This window comes from Prunus dulcis, chromosome 8 (genome assembly GCF_902201215.1).
Source record: "Prunus dulcis chromosome 8, ALMONDv2, whole genome shotgun sequence".
NCBI classification, from domain to species: Eukaryota; Viridiplantae; Streptophyta; class Magnoliopsida; order Rosales; family Rosaceae; genus Prunus; species Prunus dulcis.
The window spans coordinates 7136558-7155066 of NC_047657.1; the positions used below are offsets into that span (position 1 = coordinate 7136558).

At 38.6% G+C, this 18509-nt stretch overlaps 3 protein-coding genes across 3 annotated transcripts; 2 read left to right on the top strand and 1 right to left on the bottom strand.

The window, feature by feature from the left end:
- The first annotated feature begins 2327 nt into the window (after nt 1–2327).
- LOC117637653 (protein EXORDIUM-like 2) lies at nt 2328–3685 on the top strand. Its single transcript, XM_034372595.1, has one exon. The coding sequence runs from the start codon at nt 2408–2410 to the stop codon at nt 3287–3289; it is 882 nt and encodes a 293-aa protein (XP_034228486.1). The 5' UTR covers nt 2328–2407; the 3' UTR covers nt 3290–3685.
- Nucleotides 3686–4959: 1274 nt separating this feature from the next.
- Nucleotides 4960–9047, bottom strand: LOC117637371 (phospho-2-dehydro-3-deoxyheptonate aldolase 2, chloroplastic-like). Its single transcript, XM_034372248.1, has 5 exons — nt 8311–9047; nt 7547–7824; nt 6715–6991; nt 6225–6470; nt 4960–5493 (listed from the first exon to the last, which is right to left on the bottom strand). The coding sequence occupies exons 1-5, from the start codon at nt 8788–8790 to the stop codon at nt 5227–5229; spliced, it is 1548 nt and encodes a 515-aa protein (XP_034228139.1). The 5' UTR covers nt 8791–9047; the 3' UTR covers nt 4960–5226.
- A 724-nt stretch (nt 9048–9771) lies between these two features.
- On the top strand, nt 9772–13260 carry LOC117612283. The gene is made up of 2 exons (XM_034341066.1): nt 9772–10022; nt 12397–13260. Exon 2 carries the CDS (start codon nt 12423–12425, stop codon nt 13104–13106), a length of 684 nt encoding a protein of 227 aa, XP_034196957.1. The 5' UTR covers nt 9772–10022; nt 12397–12422; the 3' UTR covers nt 13107–13260.
- Nucleotides 13261–18509: the final 5249 nt, after the last annotated feature.

Sequence of the window (18509 nt, forward strand, 5' to 3'; positions counted from 1 at the left end):
TGGCTAGGCACGGGGGTGCCGAAGGCCCAAAGCTTGCTCGGGAGCTAGGCCTTCGAAGGAGCCGGGCCATTCGAAAATTTAAGACTCCAAAATTTCTCCATGGCCCTTGCCGTTCGGCAAGGGTCTAGCCATTTTTTTTGGTGCTCCGGAGCTAGGCCTTCGAAGGAGCCGGGCCATTCGAAAATTTGAGACTCCAAAATTTCTCCATGGCCCTTGCCGTTCGGCAAGGGTCTAGCCATTTTTTTTTGGTGGAATGGCACTTTGAATTGAGATGGTGGTTTGGCCATGCAAGACATGCAAAATGATAGCTACATTATGATTGGCTAATAGATTGGTGGACTTGTACCATTTATGTTGGCAAATGGGAATAAAATAAAGACACAAGATAAGAAATGGAAATCTTATCTTTTGGAAGCCCACTCATCAATATTCATCAAAGGTGCCGAACGGTAAGGCATGTAAAGGAAAGCTATGGTGGCCCACATACTTCCTCTTCTTCTGGACTATTATATTGCAAGGATTTATCTTCTGCATGTCACTCTTTTGGCACTCACGGTTGCTTCAGCATGGGATTGCCGAACGGCAACTTAGGTGATGCCGATTGTAAGAGTGCCGAAGGACACTGAATAAGGGGGAAACGACAGAAGCTTTTTGTGTTGATTCCCACAGACGGCGCCAAACTGTTGATGCTCAAAATGGCCCGGCCAATATTGAGTCCAACTTAGTGATGAGGTGTGATGGATGATGGATGAAGATGAGGATTTGGGCAAACGATAAACATATAGAAGACAAGATATACGTGGTTCACCCGAATGATGGGCTACGTCCACGGAGAAGGGTGTTCTCATTATGATAATGTTTGTTTACATTTGTACAAGGGGATTAGACCCAAATATAGAGATAACAAGTGAGAAGCTCAGCCTAGAGATGGATCCAGAAGAGAGAGTACTCAAGAGCCAGTCCCCTTCTAAGGAAAGAGTAGTCTTCTTTTATAGGTGAGGGGGAGTCTCCATCTCTTGTAGTTTTCCGATGTGGGACTCCTCTTGCTTTGCTTAGAGTTGTGATTTGTTGATGCTGCTTCTTTGGCTAAGGTGATGACCTCTCAAAGCATGGCACTCGAATGATCTAGCCTAGCTAGTTGCTCGGTCAGTTATGGTACAAACACAAATTTTGTGGGGAGACAAAAATAAAAAGTTTCGTATTTGCATGTTCATATTTGATATGAGGAAATTTACGATTTGAAATTGATTATAAACTAAACAAAACCTAATGTAATCAAAACTTTCAAACTTCAAATGATATAAACCAAATTGAAGATTAATTGAAAACTACATATAGCCCATAAATAATGATGTAGCTTTGCAAATATAATAAATTAACAAAAATATAATTTAGAACGATTTTTATGAAACGGAAATAACATTATTTTAACACACGTGATAACACTTTCATATAACATAATATTATTGGCTGAAAATAGTAATAACATTAAGGGGAGTGCTAGCAACCTTTTCTCTTGAACATTCTCCATTTTTCTCATAACAAGTGTCACTTTTCTCACACTAAAAACAATGTCATTAATGCATCACACAAACTAGTTTTTGTTTTCCAAGTTTACTCTTATTAAATGTATTAATTTTTTTAAAATAACAAGCTAATTTTTTTTATAACTTTCTTAACACCTTGTTAAAAATTAAATAAGAAAATAAAATTTGAAGTATTTTTAATTTTTCCAAAGAGAACGCTTGTTTTGTTAAAAATAAAATAAAGATGATAACAATGTCATGAAACAAACTTTATTTTTATTTTAAAAAAAATGACGTTTTTCTTATTTTTTTAATTATTTATTTTTTAACAATGTGCTAAATAAGTTATAATAAAATTTGAATAAATTGAAGGAAATATAAAACCCAATACATTTTAAAAAGGTAAACTTGAAAAATAAAAACTAAATTATGTGATGCATTAATGACATTATTTTAATTATAAAGAAAAGAACACTTATCACAAAAAAAAAAGAAAAAAATTCAAAAAAAAAAGTTGCTAGCATTAATATCTAAGTGCATGCGGGGTAACGAGTCTCGCTATAGGGTAAGTCAGGATCAAGTACCTGGAACAAACAAGCCCCCTTCCCTCTGTAGACCACCCACGTCAACCCCCCTTCCTACTATCAGAAATTTTACAGCCTGGCAAAAGCCTCCAGTCTCGAGAGCTCTTTTCCTCCCAATTAAAATCCCCCACGTGTCGTCAGTCTTTGACGTTGACACCTGTCCTCTCTACAGCTGTCCCCCTTATCGTCCTCAAAACCCGAATATAAAAGCACACACAAACCCAATAGCACTTCACCCACTGACTCACCTCCCCCAACCCACACAGCCTCAAAACCCTGAAATTCTCGCCCTTCGTGATGGCTTCTATTTACCACTATGCCACTTCTTTTATAATCCTCCTCTCCCTCATCGGCCCCAACTTGGGCGCTCTGGTAGAGCAGCAGCCTCTGGTACTCAAGTACCACAACGGCGCGCTTCTCAAGGGCGACATAACCGTCAATCTCATATGGTACGGCCGCTTCACCCCGATCCAACGGTCCATCGTCGTCGACTTCGTCCAGTCCCTCAGCTCCCGGCGGGCCCCGCCGGGCTCCGCGGCGTCCTGGTGGAAAACGACGGAGAAGTACAAGAGCGGCGCCTCGAACCTCGTGGTGGGGAGGCAAGTCCTCCACGAGGCCTACACTCTGGGAAAGTCCCTCGGTAACCGACACCTGCTGGCCCTCGCGGGCAAAGTCAACGCGCTTAAAGCAATAAACGTGGTTCTGACCGCGAGTGATGTGGCCGTCGCCGGGTTCTGCAGCCGGTGCGGGACCCACGGGTCGACCCCGGATAAGAAGACGGCGTACATCTGGGTCGGGAACTCGGAGGCCCAGTGCCCCGGCCAATGCGCCTGGCCGTTTCACCAGCCCATCTACGGCCCACAAACGCCGCCGTTAGTTTCGCCTAACGGTGACGTAGGGATTGACGGCGTCATCATAAACCTAGCCACGCTGTTGGCGGGAACCGTGACCAATCCGTACAACAACGGCTACTTTCAGGGTCCGGCGAGCGCGCCGCTTGAGGCGGTCTCGGCGTGCACGGGCGTTTTTGGATCTGGGGCTTACCCGGGTTATCCGGGTCGGGTCCTGGTGGATAAACCGACTGGGGCGAGCTACAACGCTGTTGGGGCCAACGGGCGTAAGTTCTTGCTGCCCGCCATGTGGGACCCGCAGACCTCTGCATGCAAGCCGCTTGTGTGAGTGATGTGGCAAGCATCTGGGCCGCACGTGATGGTGTAGATATTATTATAATAATATAATATTAAGGTTGATATATATTATGGTGATGTGATGGTGTAGGATGGGGTGGATAGGGTTTTTTGAGGGGGGTTTTGTACACACTTGAAGGTTGTCGTCTTGCGTGACGTGTAAATTTTATTTTCTCTGCCTTAAAAAAAAAATAGAGGGAAAATGTTTGTGAAAGCAAAAGGAGAAATGAAGGTGGCATGGGCATTATCAAGTTTGGGTTTACTTTTGGGCAATATTTTATAGGATAAAGAAAAGCTTAATGATTTTATGCTAGGCCCTGGGAGACCATTGTGACAAGTATGCGAGAATAAACTTACATATATTCTCAACCCATTTTCCCCGTTTATATTTATCTATCTCTCTCGTCACGGAATTTTTTCTACAAACCAGACAAGCGATGTGAGAGATCGATATAATACTCAATGCGTGCATGACATACATAATTGATTAAAAATGTTGTGATGTAATTCTTGTGTCTATAACACTCATCGTGTCAATTGATATAACACTAATTAAAAGCGTCGAGATGTAGAAATTCTAGCTCTTATACTTTTTGTCTTTTGTCATATGCAAAACTAATGGTTCAAATGGAATGACGGTTACCTTTAATCAATTATTTAGTAAGAAAAAAGTCACAAGTTGGGAGAGAGTTTGTTTTCTTCTTCCGCCCAAAGTGTGCATATTTTTCGAATTTAAAGCCGTATTGAATGGACCATGGAGTAAGTACATTTACGGTTTACCCCAAAAACAAAAGAAAATTAAGTACACTACAAACAAACCCCAATAAGTAAGGCGGTGGGCCCTTTGGCCTTTTATATCTTTTCCCCTTTTTTCCCAATACATCTCTCCAATAATCCAATTCTTGCTCCAACCATGTCGTTTCCCCATTGATTAAGGAGATATTTAGTTATATATTTATTCTTAGGGTTAATAATATAGATAAATCACCACTATTTAATTTCTATAAATAAACTTAAAAAAATTCAAAAAAAAGGCATCTGGCCCTATTGAATTTAATTTTGATTATTAAATTACTTTGGTGTCCTATTGAGTGTTTTGAGTTTTTTTAAAAATGAGGTTTTGGGATTGAGTTTGTTTTAAGAAATCAATGGCAGTTTTGTAATTTAAAAGAAGTTAAAAGCCTTTTTTTAATGTTGTAAATGGGATTTTGGGTGTGTTTCTAAAGTCCATTTCATATAAGGTTTTTATTTATTTATTTATAATTTAGGCTTCTATATTGAGTATAATAGTGAATCTCCGTTGATTAAGAGGTTGTATTGTACCAATACCATGGAGGAATTAAATGGGGATATGCTTGCTCAATGCCATATGCTCAAGTTTAATTAAATGGAAGGAATATGTTCCAACATTTTCTTTTTTTAAAACCTTTACCACTTTGGTGGGTGAGCGGGACTAGATTGAACTATTTGAATTAAAACGGACAAGAGTCCTATCATTATTTGATGCTAGGATCGGTTCTTAATAAAATGAACAACTGTCTAAAATATTGTGTCTTATAAGTCTCATTAAGTCCCACCTAGAGGAATGAGACTAATGAAGCAGGCCGAGATATAAAAGAACATTTGAACCACAAACAATATCATGTTGAAGACCCGGAGAAATGAGAGCTTAGGTCAAAATTAGCTTATTCATATATAGAGAAATACATCATTACATGTCTGCTGCTATACATTTTAACCATAATCACAAACATAGGTATCATCTTTGTAACTTGTCAAATCCATCGATATCATATTTGTTCGATTTCCTGATGCAGTTGAAAGCCTTTTTCTTTATATATCTCATACTATCACACCACCTACTCTATACATAATACATACAGCTCACCACGATTTTCTGAATTCAGATTCAAGCAAAGCCGGAATCTCCTATATAACAGCAGAGGCCGGAAAGTGCCTTGATCCAAGTCTTCTCTTACGTAGCCGCTCAGCAATGATAAAAGCAAGTTCAAGAGATTGTGAAGCATTGAGCCTTGGATCACAATGAGTGTGGTAGCGTGAACTCAGATCATTATAAGTTATAGTTCGTGAACCTCCGACACACTCTGTCACGTTTTGCCCTGTCATCTCTAAATGAACACCTCCTGGGTAGCTTCCTTCTTGATCATGGACATCAAAGAACGCTCTCAGCTCAGCCTGACAGTACAAAACAAGAAGATCATTGCTGCTATTAGTATAGTTGGAGGTGTTAGTAAAACTCAACTAAAGAGAATAAACATTGAACGTTTTGGACTTTGAAAAGCTTAACTATGCAAAGCTTCCATGACTAGTAATCTTTCCAACCTACTCAATGTAGTCATCAATCAGGACAATTATGAAGGATCAATGTTTCAAGCATTTTTCTGACCATCTAGAGATCAATACATTACTTTATCTGAAATTGCAATCATATGTACAGTGTGAAGAAAGAAATCAAGCCCATTTGTTGGATTTTCACATTTGAAAGATATGTTCAAAGAAAAAAGTAATTTGTATTATATGATAAATCATACAGACTACTTAAATAATTCCATGGACTAAGATATCTCATTTCAAGAGTGTCCTTGTCCAACCTACTAGACATGGGTCATCATTTTTATTGGTAATTGACTATTGACCAATTGTGTCATGACAATGAAACGCATAATTGGAATCGATTTTTGCAAAAGGACAACACTTCAAAACAGATAGAGAGAGCCATACACTTCAAGAGATGCAGTTAATTTCCTTCTTTATTGTTATTTTATTTTATGAAAAGGTATCTTAACTTGAATAGATATTGGCAGACTTACTTGAACAGAATAGACAATTTAATTTATATATAATATAAAAAGATGAACCCAGCAAACAAGTGGCAAGAGTGAAAGTGTGAATTTATAACATCATACCCTAATTGCATCAAAGGAACGAGTTTTGAGTCCACAAGGAGCTTTTATTGTGTTTCCGTGCATAGGGTCACTAACCCATGTGACAATTTGACCTGCTCCGCGGACAGCCCTGATCAGATGAGGAAGCTTCACTCTCATGTTCTCAGCTCCCATTCTCACAATTACTGTTACTCTTCCTGGTTTGTTCTTGGGGTTTAGGATCTCTATGAGCCTAACAAGCTCATTTGGATCCATTTTATCACTCACCTGCATTACAATATTGTCTGTCATACACTGCCTACATTTTTCTGGAAAGAAAAAAGAAAAGAAACCACCAGCATATCTCTCTACCAGGTTCACAATCACAAACTAAGATATTCAACAAAGACTTAAAATACATGACGCATAATAGTGTTACGCTTCATGCCACCAATGCAAAGGAATTTAGTATGAGAAGAAAAAAGAAAACGAGTGTTTTTGAACATAAATGAAAGCAAAATGTGCTGGATACCTTGATGCCAAGGGGATTGGAAACTCCTCTCAAAAACTCAACATGTGCACCGTCCAGTTGGCGGGTTCGTTCCCCAACCCACAGCATGTGAGCAGAACAGTCAAAGTAAAGCCCAGAAGTAGAATCCTCCCTAGTAAGTGCTTGTTCATAAGGCAGAAGCAAGCATTCATGAGATGTCCAAAACTCTGTTGTAGTCATGATTGGGTGGTCAACTGTGAGTCCAGTAACAGCCATAAATCCAAGGACTTCATCTACCCGGTTAGCCAGTTCACGGTACCTATTGAGCCAGACCAATTATATGGTTAAGCCTGAATTTTTCCTACGTACTAAAAACCCTGTTGAACTCTAGAGCTACTTCAAATCAACCCACATAGAAATAAACTGCATACACCCAATTTAAGATCGACAGAGTCCGTATAACATTATAAATTCTATTTTAAAACAAAAACACAATCAACTCAAGTGTGAAGTTTCAAAACAAACTAATAACATTTCTATACATGATAACCTAAAAGATGTGTCACCTTATGCGTATGAAGTTATGCTAGAAATAGAAAAAGAACTCAACCATCCTAAATGGGGTCATCAAATCAATCATGCCCAAATCATTAACTGGTTTTCTGGCACAAATTATTTAACCTAAACTTTACCATCATTCAATATTCACCATATTGGCACCACTTGAAAAGAGAGTTCTACTACTTAAGATATCAAAGTTGACGCTGTGTGAAGCACAATTTGAAACTATAATATTCCATTAACAAAAAAAAAAAAACGAATTTCCAGAGCAAGTTATAAATTTGAAACTAACTCACAGGAGTAAGAACCATACCTATCTCCCTGCTCGCTATGCTCTGTAAAATCCAGATTCCATTGGGTGACTCTCTGCATGGCGGCATACCCTCCAGTGGAAAATGCCCTCAAGAGGTTCAAAGTTGCCACAGATTGGCAATAAGCACTAACCATCCTGTGGGGGTCTGGAAGTCTTTCCTTTTCATCAAACGCATCACCGTTGACATTGTCACCTCTGTAACTAGGCAGCTTCACGCCATTTTTCTCCTCAAATGGATCCGATCTTGGCTTCGCGAACTGACCCGCCATTCTCCCTACCTAAATTATATACCCATAGTTTATGTCATCTATCAGCACCATTAACAATTATTATAATGTCCATCAGTTAAAATTCAATGGCTAATTATTATAGATACGATTTTTTTTGCCATGAACCATTTCTACGACTACAGTTCAATTATAGGAAAACATATCTCTCACAAATTAGCATTCCACCACCAATGAAGTCATATTATTTTAAACTCATATTTCAATATAATTTGTAATTCCACTAAGTATTATTTCTCCAGGACTAATTCCATCACTCACATATATGATTCACAAACTATCACCAACCCAGAAAAAAAAAAAACTATACCTACACCACACGCATGATCCTGTTTCATACATAGTAGATTGATTCAACATTTACAAATCTAATATAATCTTACGCAAATTTCCACCCCAACCAACACCAAAAAAGAAAAAGGCGCAATATTTAAACACCAAAAAGGAACAAGAACGAGAGACGAAAGCAATCATAACCTTAATAACAGGCATTTGGCCACCAAACATAAGCACAACGCCCATCTGAAGAAGCACACGGAAGGTGTCCCTTATATTGTTAGCATTAAATTCCTTGAAGCTCTCCGCGCAATCACCACCCTGAAGAAGGAAGGCCTGGCCCATGGCAGCCTGACCCAGTTTCTCTTCCAAGCTCCTGGCCTCCCCAGCAAACACAATGGGCGGGAAGGTCTCGAGGGTGCCGAGGACCGAGGCCAGCTCCTCCTGATCTGGGTACTCTGGGAGCTGCAGGGCCTTCTTGGCCTTCCAGCTGCCGAGGCTCCATTTGGGTTGGGTTGGAAAGGTGGGTTGTGGTGCACCGGAGGGCTTTGATGGATCGGCGGCATGGACGGCTGAGACGGGTTTGTGGGTTGGGAGCTGAGGGAGAGAAGGATGGTGTTTGATGGGTTCGGGGTGGAGGAGGGATTTGAACGAGAGAGCAGAGTAAGCTGTAAATGCCATTTTCTTCGTCTTGTCAGAAAATTTGGATGTTGGAAATTGGTATTTGGCTTGGCAGAGACGATTTTGTTTTTAATTTTGGCAATTTGTACGAATGTTTAAGAGATGTGTGAATTTACTGCCATGTGCTATGTTTTACAATTTCGTCAAGTGGCTGTATAAATTGAAACGCATCCCCATTTTATGAAAGTTGTTCTTCGCACTAGAGCTTGACGCATAGCCCTGCCCGTCTCTTTCATTCAGCCTTCCGCTCTCCCGTAGAGTAAAAAAACGTAGAAAAAAAAGGGTGAATTTGACTTTAATACCTGAAAGTTTACTTTTTTGCGTCAATTTCATACCGAAACATTCATTTTTGGGAGCTTGAGTTTCAGGCCCACTATTGGGCCAGAAACAGTACAAAACCCACCCATTTAGAATTTTTTTAAAACATATTAAAAAATTACCAAAAACTGAAGCCCAGCCCAAGTTTCATTAAAAAAATCCAAACTAAATTACAACTTTCCCACCACCGTTTCAAGACAAAAATCCAAACTGAAGCCCAACCCAAGTTTCATTAAAAAAACACAAAACACTCAAAACAAGCCCAACCTACATTTAAAAAAAATTCAAACAAGACAAAAGAAATTAATAATGGAAAACGGACCAAGCATGCAACTGCAACCCAAAAAGTCGTCTTTAAAGGAAGTGTAATTCTTATTAAAGAATAAACTGTTACAAAGGCCTTTTTATGCATACCATCTATGCTGAGTTGTCATAACTAATTACAGCTGAGAATATATTAGTAAACATAAAATATAACTAATTTAACAGAGTAATAACTAGTTATTGCCTTTAGCCTCCCTCAAGCTGAAAGGCGGAGAGCACACTATAAGCTTGTCGCGAAGAAAAACATGTTTGGTAGTAGATAAAGGTTTCGTGAAAATATTTGCAGCTGATTTGCAAAGGAAACAAATATTTGCCCAATCCTTCACTTCATTTTTTTTTTCCCTCAGTTGTTACTCTTCCTCTTCCTCTTCTTCCTTTTGCCTCACAAAAATCCACCTCAACCATAGAATCTTCCCTAACTCTATTTCAACCTCAAAGTTGAACCCCAAATTTGGACCGGACCCTAGCCAAGGTGCGACTTGCCACCTCGTTTGTCGGCCTCCACAACGAAGCCACAGTCTTGACTTGCCACCTCCATTGTCGACTTCCACCACAAAGCCACGGCACCTTCCTCGTTGATCCCCACTTTGGTGAGTTCTGATATTGGTTTTGTTTTTTGTTTTTTATTTTTTTTTTTGGGGTTTTTTTGATTGATTGAGATTATTGGGTGATTGCTTTCATTGTTTTGAATGATATATTAATGGGTTTCTGTTGTGGCTTGCTGTTTCTGTGATTGAATGAAACTTACCAAATATTTCATGTGGTTGTTAAGCTCTTGGACTTGGATACACTATTTTGTGCTTATGATTTATCTTTGAAATGATGTATGCACTGTTTTGTGATTGAGACTTGGACTTGCAGATCTCCTTGAAAGTAATGTATTCACTCTTTTGGATGATATTCGATATGAAACAACCTTGGACAGTCAAGGTTTGGCAATTTGTAAGTAGTTAGTTAGTAATAGGATACGCTGGGTTAATGGCTTTGGGTTGGATTTAACTTTTAAGAGTTCTTGATACATGTCTTCCTTGCTGGAGCTTGAAACACAGCTATGCTAGCTGAACTGTTTCACTTTGCACAATACTGATGTTTTAAAATTGTTGGTTATTAATGTTTAATTGATGTTTTATCTGTATGGTTTATACACTAGTTGATAGATTTTATATTAGTAGCTTAACATGTGTTAACCAAATGGGTTTATGATGATGGTCAGAATGTGTTAACAAAATGGATTTTTTATTGATAGATTTTATGATGGTCAGAAATGGACACAATTGCAATTTTGGTTTGCTACAATGGAAAATGGGTAACCTCAAAGAAGATGTGAACATATGAAGAGGGTGACTCAAAAGGCATAATAGTTTCGCGAAACATCATGTTTGGTGAGCTTTTGGAACGGGTGCATAAAATTGTTAATACAAACAACATGGAAGACAAGCTTTGTTTAAAGTTCTCAGTTTCAATATCCTCGAATGAGTGTAAGCATATCAAGATTGAGGACAATGATGATGTTAAATTTTTTATTAAGTACATTTGTGACGTAATTCCTTCGAAAGTGGCTCCTTTACTGGTGAGCATAGAAGACAGAGGAGTGACAAATGTCGTAGGTGATCGTATGCATGATACGACGGATATGAATCAGATGGCCTGTTCTTCAAATGCCATAGTTGAAAGCAATGGTGATGTACATGGTGATTTTGGAACAGAATATTTAGACATGATTGATTTTACAGGGTGGAGGGGGTGCATAGTGGTGATCATGGTACGGAAATGAATGGCTTGCAAATGCCCTTAGCCCCTTCTATTTTGGCCAATTTGGAGACATTTTCACAAGTGGGTGTGGTGGGTTTCGGAACAGCGTCTGAACTTTCTATTCGACATAATTGGAGGCAAATGGGTGAACAAAACGTGAACAATTTGGGTATTGTAAATGATGAAGAAGAAGATATTGAAAACACGTATTCACGGAATAATTGGGATCCAAAATTGGAAGTTGGGAAAATTTTCTGTAATAAGGAAGCCTTGTCCAACAAGTTACAGTTGGCGGCAGTGAGAGGTCACTTTGAATTTAAGGTGAAGCAGTCTTGCAAGAGTCGATTGGTTGTGGTTTGTTCTCAAGGTCCATGCCCATGGCGGCTTTGTGCATCTAGTCATGGAGAAAAGAACTTCATGATTGTGAAATATAATCCGGTCGATGAATGCGATATGAGTTTTATACATGACAAACATTGTCATGCAAGTGCTAAACTCGTTGGTAATGCAGTGAAGCAGAAGTTGAAAGATTCTCGCACAAGATTCTCGTCGGTCACCATTAATTATTGCAAAGCTTGGAGATTGAGGGAGTTAACTCTAGTGTCCACTAGAGGTTCAGTAGAGGAGGCATATTCTCTCCTTCCAGCTTATTGTCACGAATTAGAGCGTGTGAATTCTGACACAAGGACATACATCCACACCGATGAGAACAATCACTTTTTGTAATTTTTATGGCTGTTGGGGCATGTATGAGAGGGTTTCAATCTTCGATGCGGCCAGTCATTGCTGTGGATGCCACGCATTTAAAATGTAAGTATAAGGGTGTCCTCTTTGTTGCCAATGCATTTGACGGAAATTGAAATATATATCCTCTTGCTTTTGGAATTGGTGATTTAGAGACGGATGCATCATGGCATTGGTTTTTCAGTAAGCTTCATGGAGCCATTGGTGAGTGTCCAAATCTTTTGATTATTTCTGATCGGAATATTAGCATAGAGAATGTGTGGCACAACGTTTTTCCAACGGCGCAACATGGAATATGCTTTTATCATATGAAGGGGAACATGAAACACACTTTCACATTGAAAAAAAGTGATAAATTATTGCTATACTTTGAACAAGCTGCGAAATCTTATGGTATCGCTAAATTTGATTGTCATTTTGGCAAGATCAAGGGAAATGATAAGGTTGCTCAATATCTTGAAAGTGCAGGATTACACAAGTGGTCTAGAGCTCACATGGATGGACGTCGATACAATGTAATGACAACAAATATTGCAGAGTCAATCAACTCAGTCCTTCGGTTCGCAAGGATGCTACCAGTGGTGCATTTGATTGATGAAATCATCAATCTGCTTGTGAAATGGTTCAGTAAACGTCTTGATTTTGATTTGAAATGTACATCAACATTGTGCCCTGACTTTGGGGAGAAGAAGTTGAGACGCAGGTTAGAATGTGCTTCAAGGATGAATGTCGTGAAACTGAATCACGTAGAGTATAATGTTGTGGATGGTGATATGGATGGCCAAGTACATTTGATGAATAACACTTGCAGTTGTAGGAAGTTTCAGCTTGAGCAACTACCTTGCAAGCATGTAGTTGCAGTTTGTCGTTTCTTGAAACTAAATGTATACTCCATGGCTTCTCGTTATTACACTCAAAATACATGGTTGGATGCTTATTCAGGTAACATCTACCTGGTACAGCCTCAAGAGCTGTGGATTATTCTTGAAGATGTCCAAAGTAGAGTTGTGCGTCCTCCTAATGCAAAGGTCATGCCAGGTCGACGAAAGAAGCTAAGGATTCTGTCACAAGGAGAGGATATCCTAAGGAGAAAATGCTCAAGGTGCAGTGGCACATGCCACAATAAAAGCACTTGTAAAAACAATGTTCCACTACCTCATGTTGGACATACATTATGAATTGTGTTGGTTTGTTATGGAGTGTGAATTTGAATTGTATTTGTATTGGGTTTGGTGTTCTGTGGATTGTGAATTTGTTAAATTTTCATAATTCGGTATGTATTGCGTATTCTATGTGCTACATTGTTGTTAAAATCTGTCATTTTTGGGCCTATATTGTGTATTCAAATTTTTTGGTTCAGTGGGTCGAATCAGGGGTGGGTATGCCATTCTCATCCCTATCCCCACCTTCATTCATGCAATACAGACTTAATAAAAAAGGGGATATACGAAGGCAATTCACTAGCAATATACAAGCAATAAAGGGCTATACAATGGCAATACACATAGTCCTATAAATTTATTCCAACACAGACTTGAAAAAAAAAAAAATATATATACAGGGGCAATGCAGTAGCAATACACAAGCAATAAAGGGCTATACAATGGCAATACACATACTCCTATAAATTTATTCCAACACAGACTTGAGAAAAAAAAAAAAGATATACGAGGGCAATATAGTAGCAATACACAAGCAATAAAACGCTATACAATGGCAATACACAAACTCCATACTCCCCCTATAAATTTATTCCAACAGACTTGAAGAAAAAAAAGATATACGGGGGCAATACAGTAGCAATATGCAAGCAATAAAAGGCTATACAATGGCAATACAAAAACTTCATAATCTCCCTATAAATTTATTCCAACAGACTTAAAAAAAAAAAAGGATATACGGGGGCAATACACAAGCAATAAAGGGCTATATGTGTGCAATACATATCTGTCATGGCATTTGCCAATTAAATCACTGATTTGGTTACATTTGTATTTTTTTTTTCTTTGCAAGGGGAACGATAAATCATGGAAACTAGAGATTGACAAATTTATTTCTAACTTGACTTTCATCTTGACAAATTTATTTCTAACTTGACTTTCATAAATTGATGAACTAACAATGTTATCTCATTACATCTTAAGATATACATAAGAAAGTGACAAAAAAATAAAAAATTTACATCTCCTCTTGGTCGGGAATTTTAACACATTAGCAAAATTCAAAGACATCTACTCTTAGAATCGAATTTAAGCTGAAAGTTAGCAATTTTGTCCTCAAGGGAACGCTGCCACTTGAAACAAGACAATCTTCCATCTGTATAAAACGGATCAAAAATGCATATTAGAAGCAAATCATTCAATCACAATGGAAACAAAAACATAACATTCAATCACAACTGAAACCAATTTCAAAATAGAAACCAATTCCAAAATTCATAACCAAAACCAATACCAAAATAGATTCAGAAACCAATACCAAAACAAGTTCAGACATATTTACATGCACTACAAGTATCATACACATACATTTACATGCACTACAACAAATAGAGTGGATAAATGTAAAACTACAGTATGATATACATTTTTTAATAGAAGAAAGAAAAAAAAAATATTATGATATACATCTTTTAAGAGCTGAGCTTGAATTTTGCTGAGTTATATATACCTCTGAGAAATCTATCAGTGATTTCTCCAGTGAAGGACGACCTTCAAGAATCCTATCTTCATACAGATTGTTGGCTTTTTTAAATGACCCAATTCTTCATATAGCAAACTTTCACAAGATAGTACCATTGCAAAATTAAAGTTCACATTCATGCACACGATTTCGTACTACTCAATTCCAATATAAAAGTTATTATAAACATGGGTGAAGTGAATGTGTGTCTTGGCAGGCGAATAAAAATACAAATAAGGAACATCAATAGTGCATTTGGCATTGTTCAAACAGTTAAAGAAGCACAATCTCAGAGAAGAAGAAGAGCAAGACAATGGAACTGGATAAATGCAAGAGCTGTCAAACCTTCAAGTTTTCTAAGAACCCTTTTCACGGCACCAACACAATCTTGGCATGATACCCACCTTGAGGACTATAGACTGCACCAAAAACATATCCAAGATTGAATTACGAAAAATAGAGAAAACTAAGATCCAACATATGCCAACTTTACAATATCAAACTTATGTTAAAATATTGGCATTCTCATAAAACTTACAAACTCCACAGTCACTTTTGGAGATATCCTCCACCTCAAGACATAATCAATTTATGTAGTTCATTCAAAAAATCACATCCCAAAATAGAACAAACAAATTCAGACCATTGAACCAAATAACTGTGTTTCTTCAATTGTTTTTTGTCAGAATAAAAACCTAACTCAGTAATCAAATTCAATAAGCAAAAGAAAATTGTCAAAATCATTGTAGATTGGACAAGCTTCAAGCATAATATTCCTTAAGACAAACTGAGAAATATTTGTTGCACAATCTCAAAATTTTAGTTCAAAAATTTCTTGTATAATCCCACTGAAAAAACATTCTTTACACAAGCTGAAAATATTAATTGTAAACAAAGAGAGTAAAATTTTAAATTAAACCCGCAATTATGTTTCAATAAATTTATGTACAATCTCACCCAAATTTGACTTGGAGGGACTTGAACTCACATCAAGCACCAAAAATCCAAACTCGTATATGAAATTGAAACAAGGAAAAGAAAACCCAAATGTGTAAGAGAAAAGCCAAGTTGTCTACTTGAGATGCCATCTCTAGGCATGAAGGTCGAAAGAGGTGACAGAGAGTGAGAGATGGAGGTGGAAAGGTTGTCGTCGCTGATGTGGGTTAGGGTTTATGAAGAGGTGACAGTGACTGTCGTCGATGTGGGTGTGAGCAAGAAAGAGAGAAGAGAGGAGAGAATGGCTGAGATCGAGAAATTGTGAAAGAGGGTTTGAGAGAGCTCAGAAGGACTAAACAAAAGTGAAAGATGGGCAATAGGCTGTCAATAGGAGTTTTTATAAGGGGCATTTGTGATTGGGTTTCAAAATAAGGATATTAGTGAATAAAGTAGGTGAGGTAGAGATAAAGCCGCCAATTTTCCCCAATTTGTAGCCCTCGGCTCGAGCCGAGCGACAACTTGTCTAGCAGGTCATGGTGCTGCATAGCTCCTGCAAAAAAAAAAAAAAAAAAAAAAAAAGACAGTCGCACCCTCCGCCAGCAACAACCGGCAACCACCACGGTAAGAGCCACCACCCGGCGACAGCCACCAAAGCTCACGGTTGGGCTCGGAATACAACCTAGCTGCCAAACTGCAGCAGAAGCTGTGGTCTAGCAACCAGGCCCGCGACGCGCTAGGTAGAAAAAAAAGAAAAAAAAGAAGAAGCGGTCATAGCCACAGCTGCAATGCCACCATCCAGTCACTCCAGCCTCCGCGCTAGAACAGCAACCAGCCGGCCCACCAAGCTGGTCCTCACCGCGAGCAAAAAAGTGTATCCATATAAGGTGACAACCACCGCTGGCAACGGTGTCAGTTACGACGACAACTAGCCATTCCTACCCAGCTGGTCCTCGCCGAGAATAAAAAATGAAAGAAAAAAAAAGTTCAACCTACCTTGGTATGCACGACAACTTCTCTCCTTGACAAGCAGTACAATCCTCCAAGATCTCTCTCATAGGATAGAAAGTAGAGGATAACAAGTTTGCAATTTGAAAAGAAGTGAAGAGAAGCTTTGTATTTATAAAGGTTGAGGATCCTAGGTCAAGGATGAATCACAAGCCTATTCTCATTGGGAGCCCAACTCCAAGAAGAAGTCAAAAGCCCACTCCGATTAGGTACCCAACTCAAAGAAGAAAGACAAGATGCAGTTGGAGAGTCCGATAAATATTTCTTATCTCCTCCATGCCTCACAAGCGCCATGTAGAAGATAGGGTGCATTTGCGAGAACACATATTTCGCCTCCCAATAAGAAGGTGACACGTGGAATCAGGGTAATTATCTTCTATTTAAGATAGGAATATCTCCCTAAATCAAGGAACAAATTTCTACCAAATCTCTTGGAGTAATTCCTATCATCTTTATGGGGAAAGAATAATCCAAACCAAATAAGGATTATTCTCCAAAAACCCTATCAAGATTCAATTGAACTAACTTAGGCATTGGAAGGCATTTGGCCAACACCCCTTAGGTGAGGTCCATTTACTCATATTTGTTTCACAGGAATCAAGGTCAAGAGAGACGAAAGATTGAAGACTGAGAAATGAACCCACAAATATTCCCCATGCAGAATTTTACTCAAACAATTGCCTGTGGAATCACAAATTCGCACCTCAACTCAGGAGATGCCTAGTGGACTCTCTACGTCAAGAATGACAAATATGCCTTTAATGGATTTGAATTTTTTTGTTTTTACAATCAATCAAAACCTCTCAACCCTTTATGTCTTTCCTCCTTGTTTCTCTCTCCTCTTTCTCTTTAGTTTCCGGGAACAAAGGTTTTTCTAGCCGTCGGAGAGATTCATTCCCCACACTTCTAAAATTCTCTGATTTCATGTAACTTGGGACATGCAATGATAGGACCCGCCCCAAATTTCCCGAAACTAGAGACGAATTCTGTGGAAATTCCGACATCACCCTGATGTCGGGCCCACTTACTAAAGACCAAAACTTTCTACCGAAATTTCAGCAGAGTCTTCCCTGTAAATTGAACATTTCCCCAAAATTTCAACATGCATAAAACACGTTTAATATAACCCAACCGGCAGCATGCACAATGTAACAACATGCAATTCACATTAACGGCCTTCGGCCTTCGGATAATTCGAAGCAAACAACCAAGCACGCTATCAAGTCAATTAATACCTTAAACAAGGCAAACAATAAATTCAATCACACTTAAGAATGTCAAAGCAATCCACTACATTTAATTTTCTCAACATCCAACATACGAGGTTTCAACATCCACTACATTCATTCCCCACACTTCTAAAATTCTCTGATTTCATGTAACTTGGGACATGCAATGATAGGACCCGCCCCAAATTTCCCGAAACTAGAGACGAATTCTGTGGAAATTCCGACATCACCCTGATGTCGGGCCCACTTACTAAAGACCAAAACTTTCTACCGAAATTTCAGCAGAGTCTTCCCTGTAAATTGAACATTTCCCCAAAATTTCAACATGCATAAAACACGTTTAATATAACCCAACCGGCAGCATGCACAATGTAACAACATGCAATTCACATTAACGGCCTTCGGCCTTCGGATAATTCGAAGCAAACAACCAAGCACGCTATCAAGTCAATTAATACCTTAAACAAGGCAAACAATAAATTCAATCACACTTAAGAATGTCAAAGCAATCCACTACATTTAATTTTCTCAACATCCAACATACGAGGTTTTAACCTCCTAACACAAACACATCTCGTTCTCACTCAGATAGCAGGATCAACGACAAGGTCTGCATCATACTCAATAATACACAAGTAAAGTTTAACCCGCGGCTGCATCTAGGCACTACCCTAGGCTGCCTATGTACCCTTAATGAGGGATCAATCCACACGTAGCTCTTTCTATAAA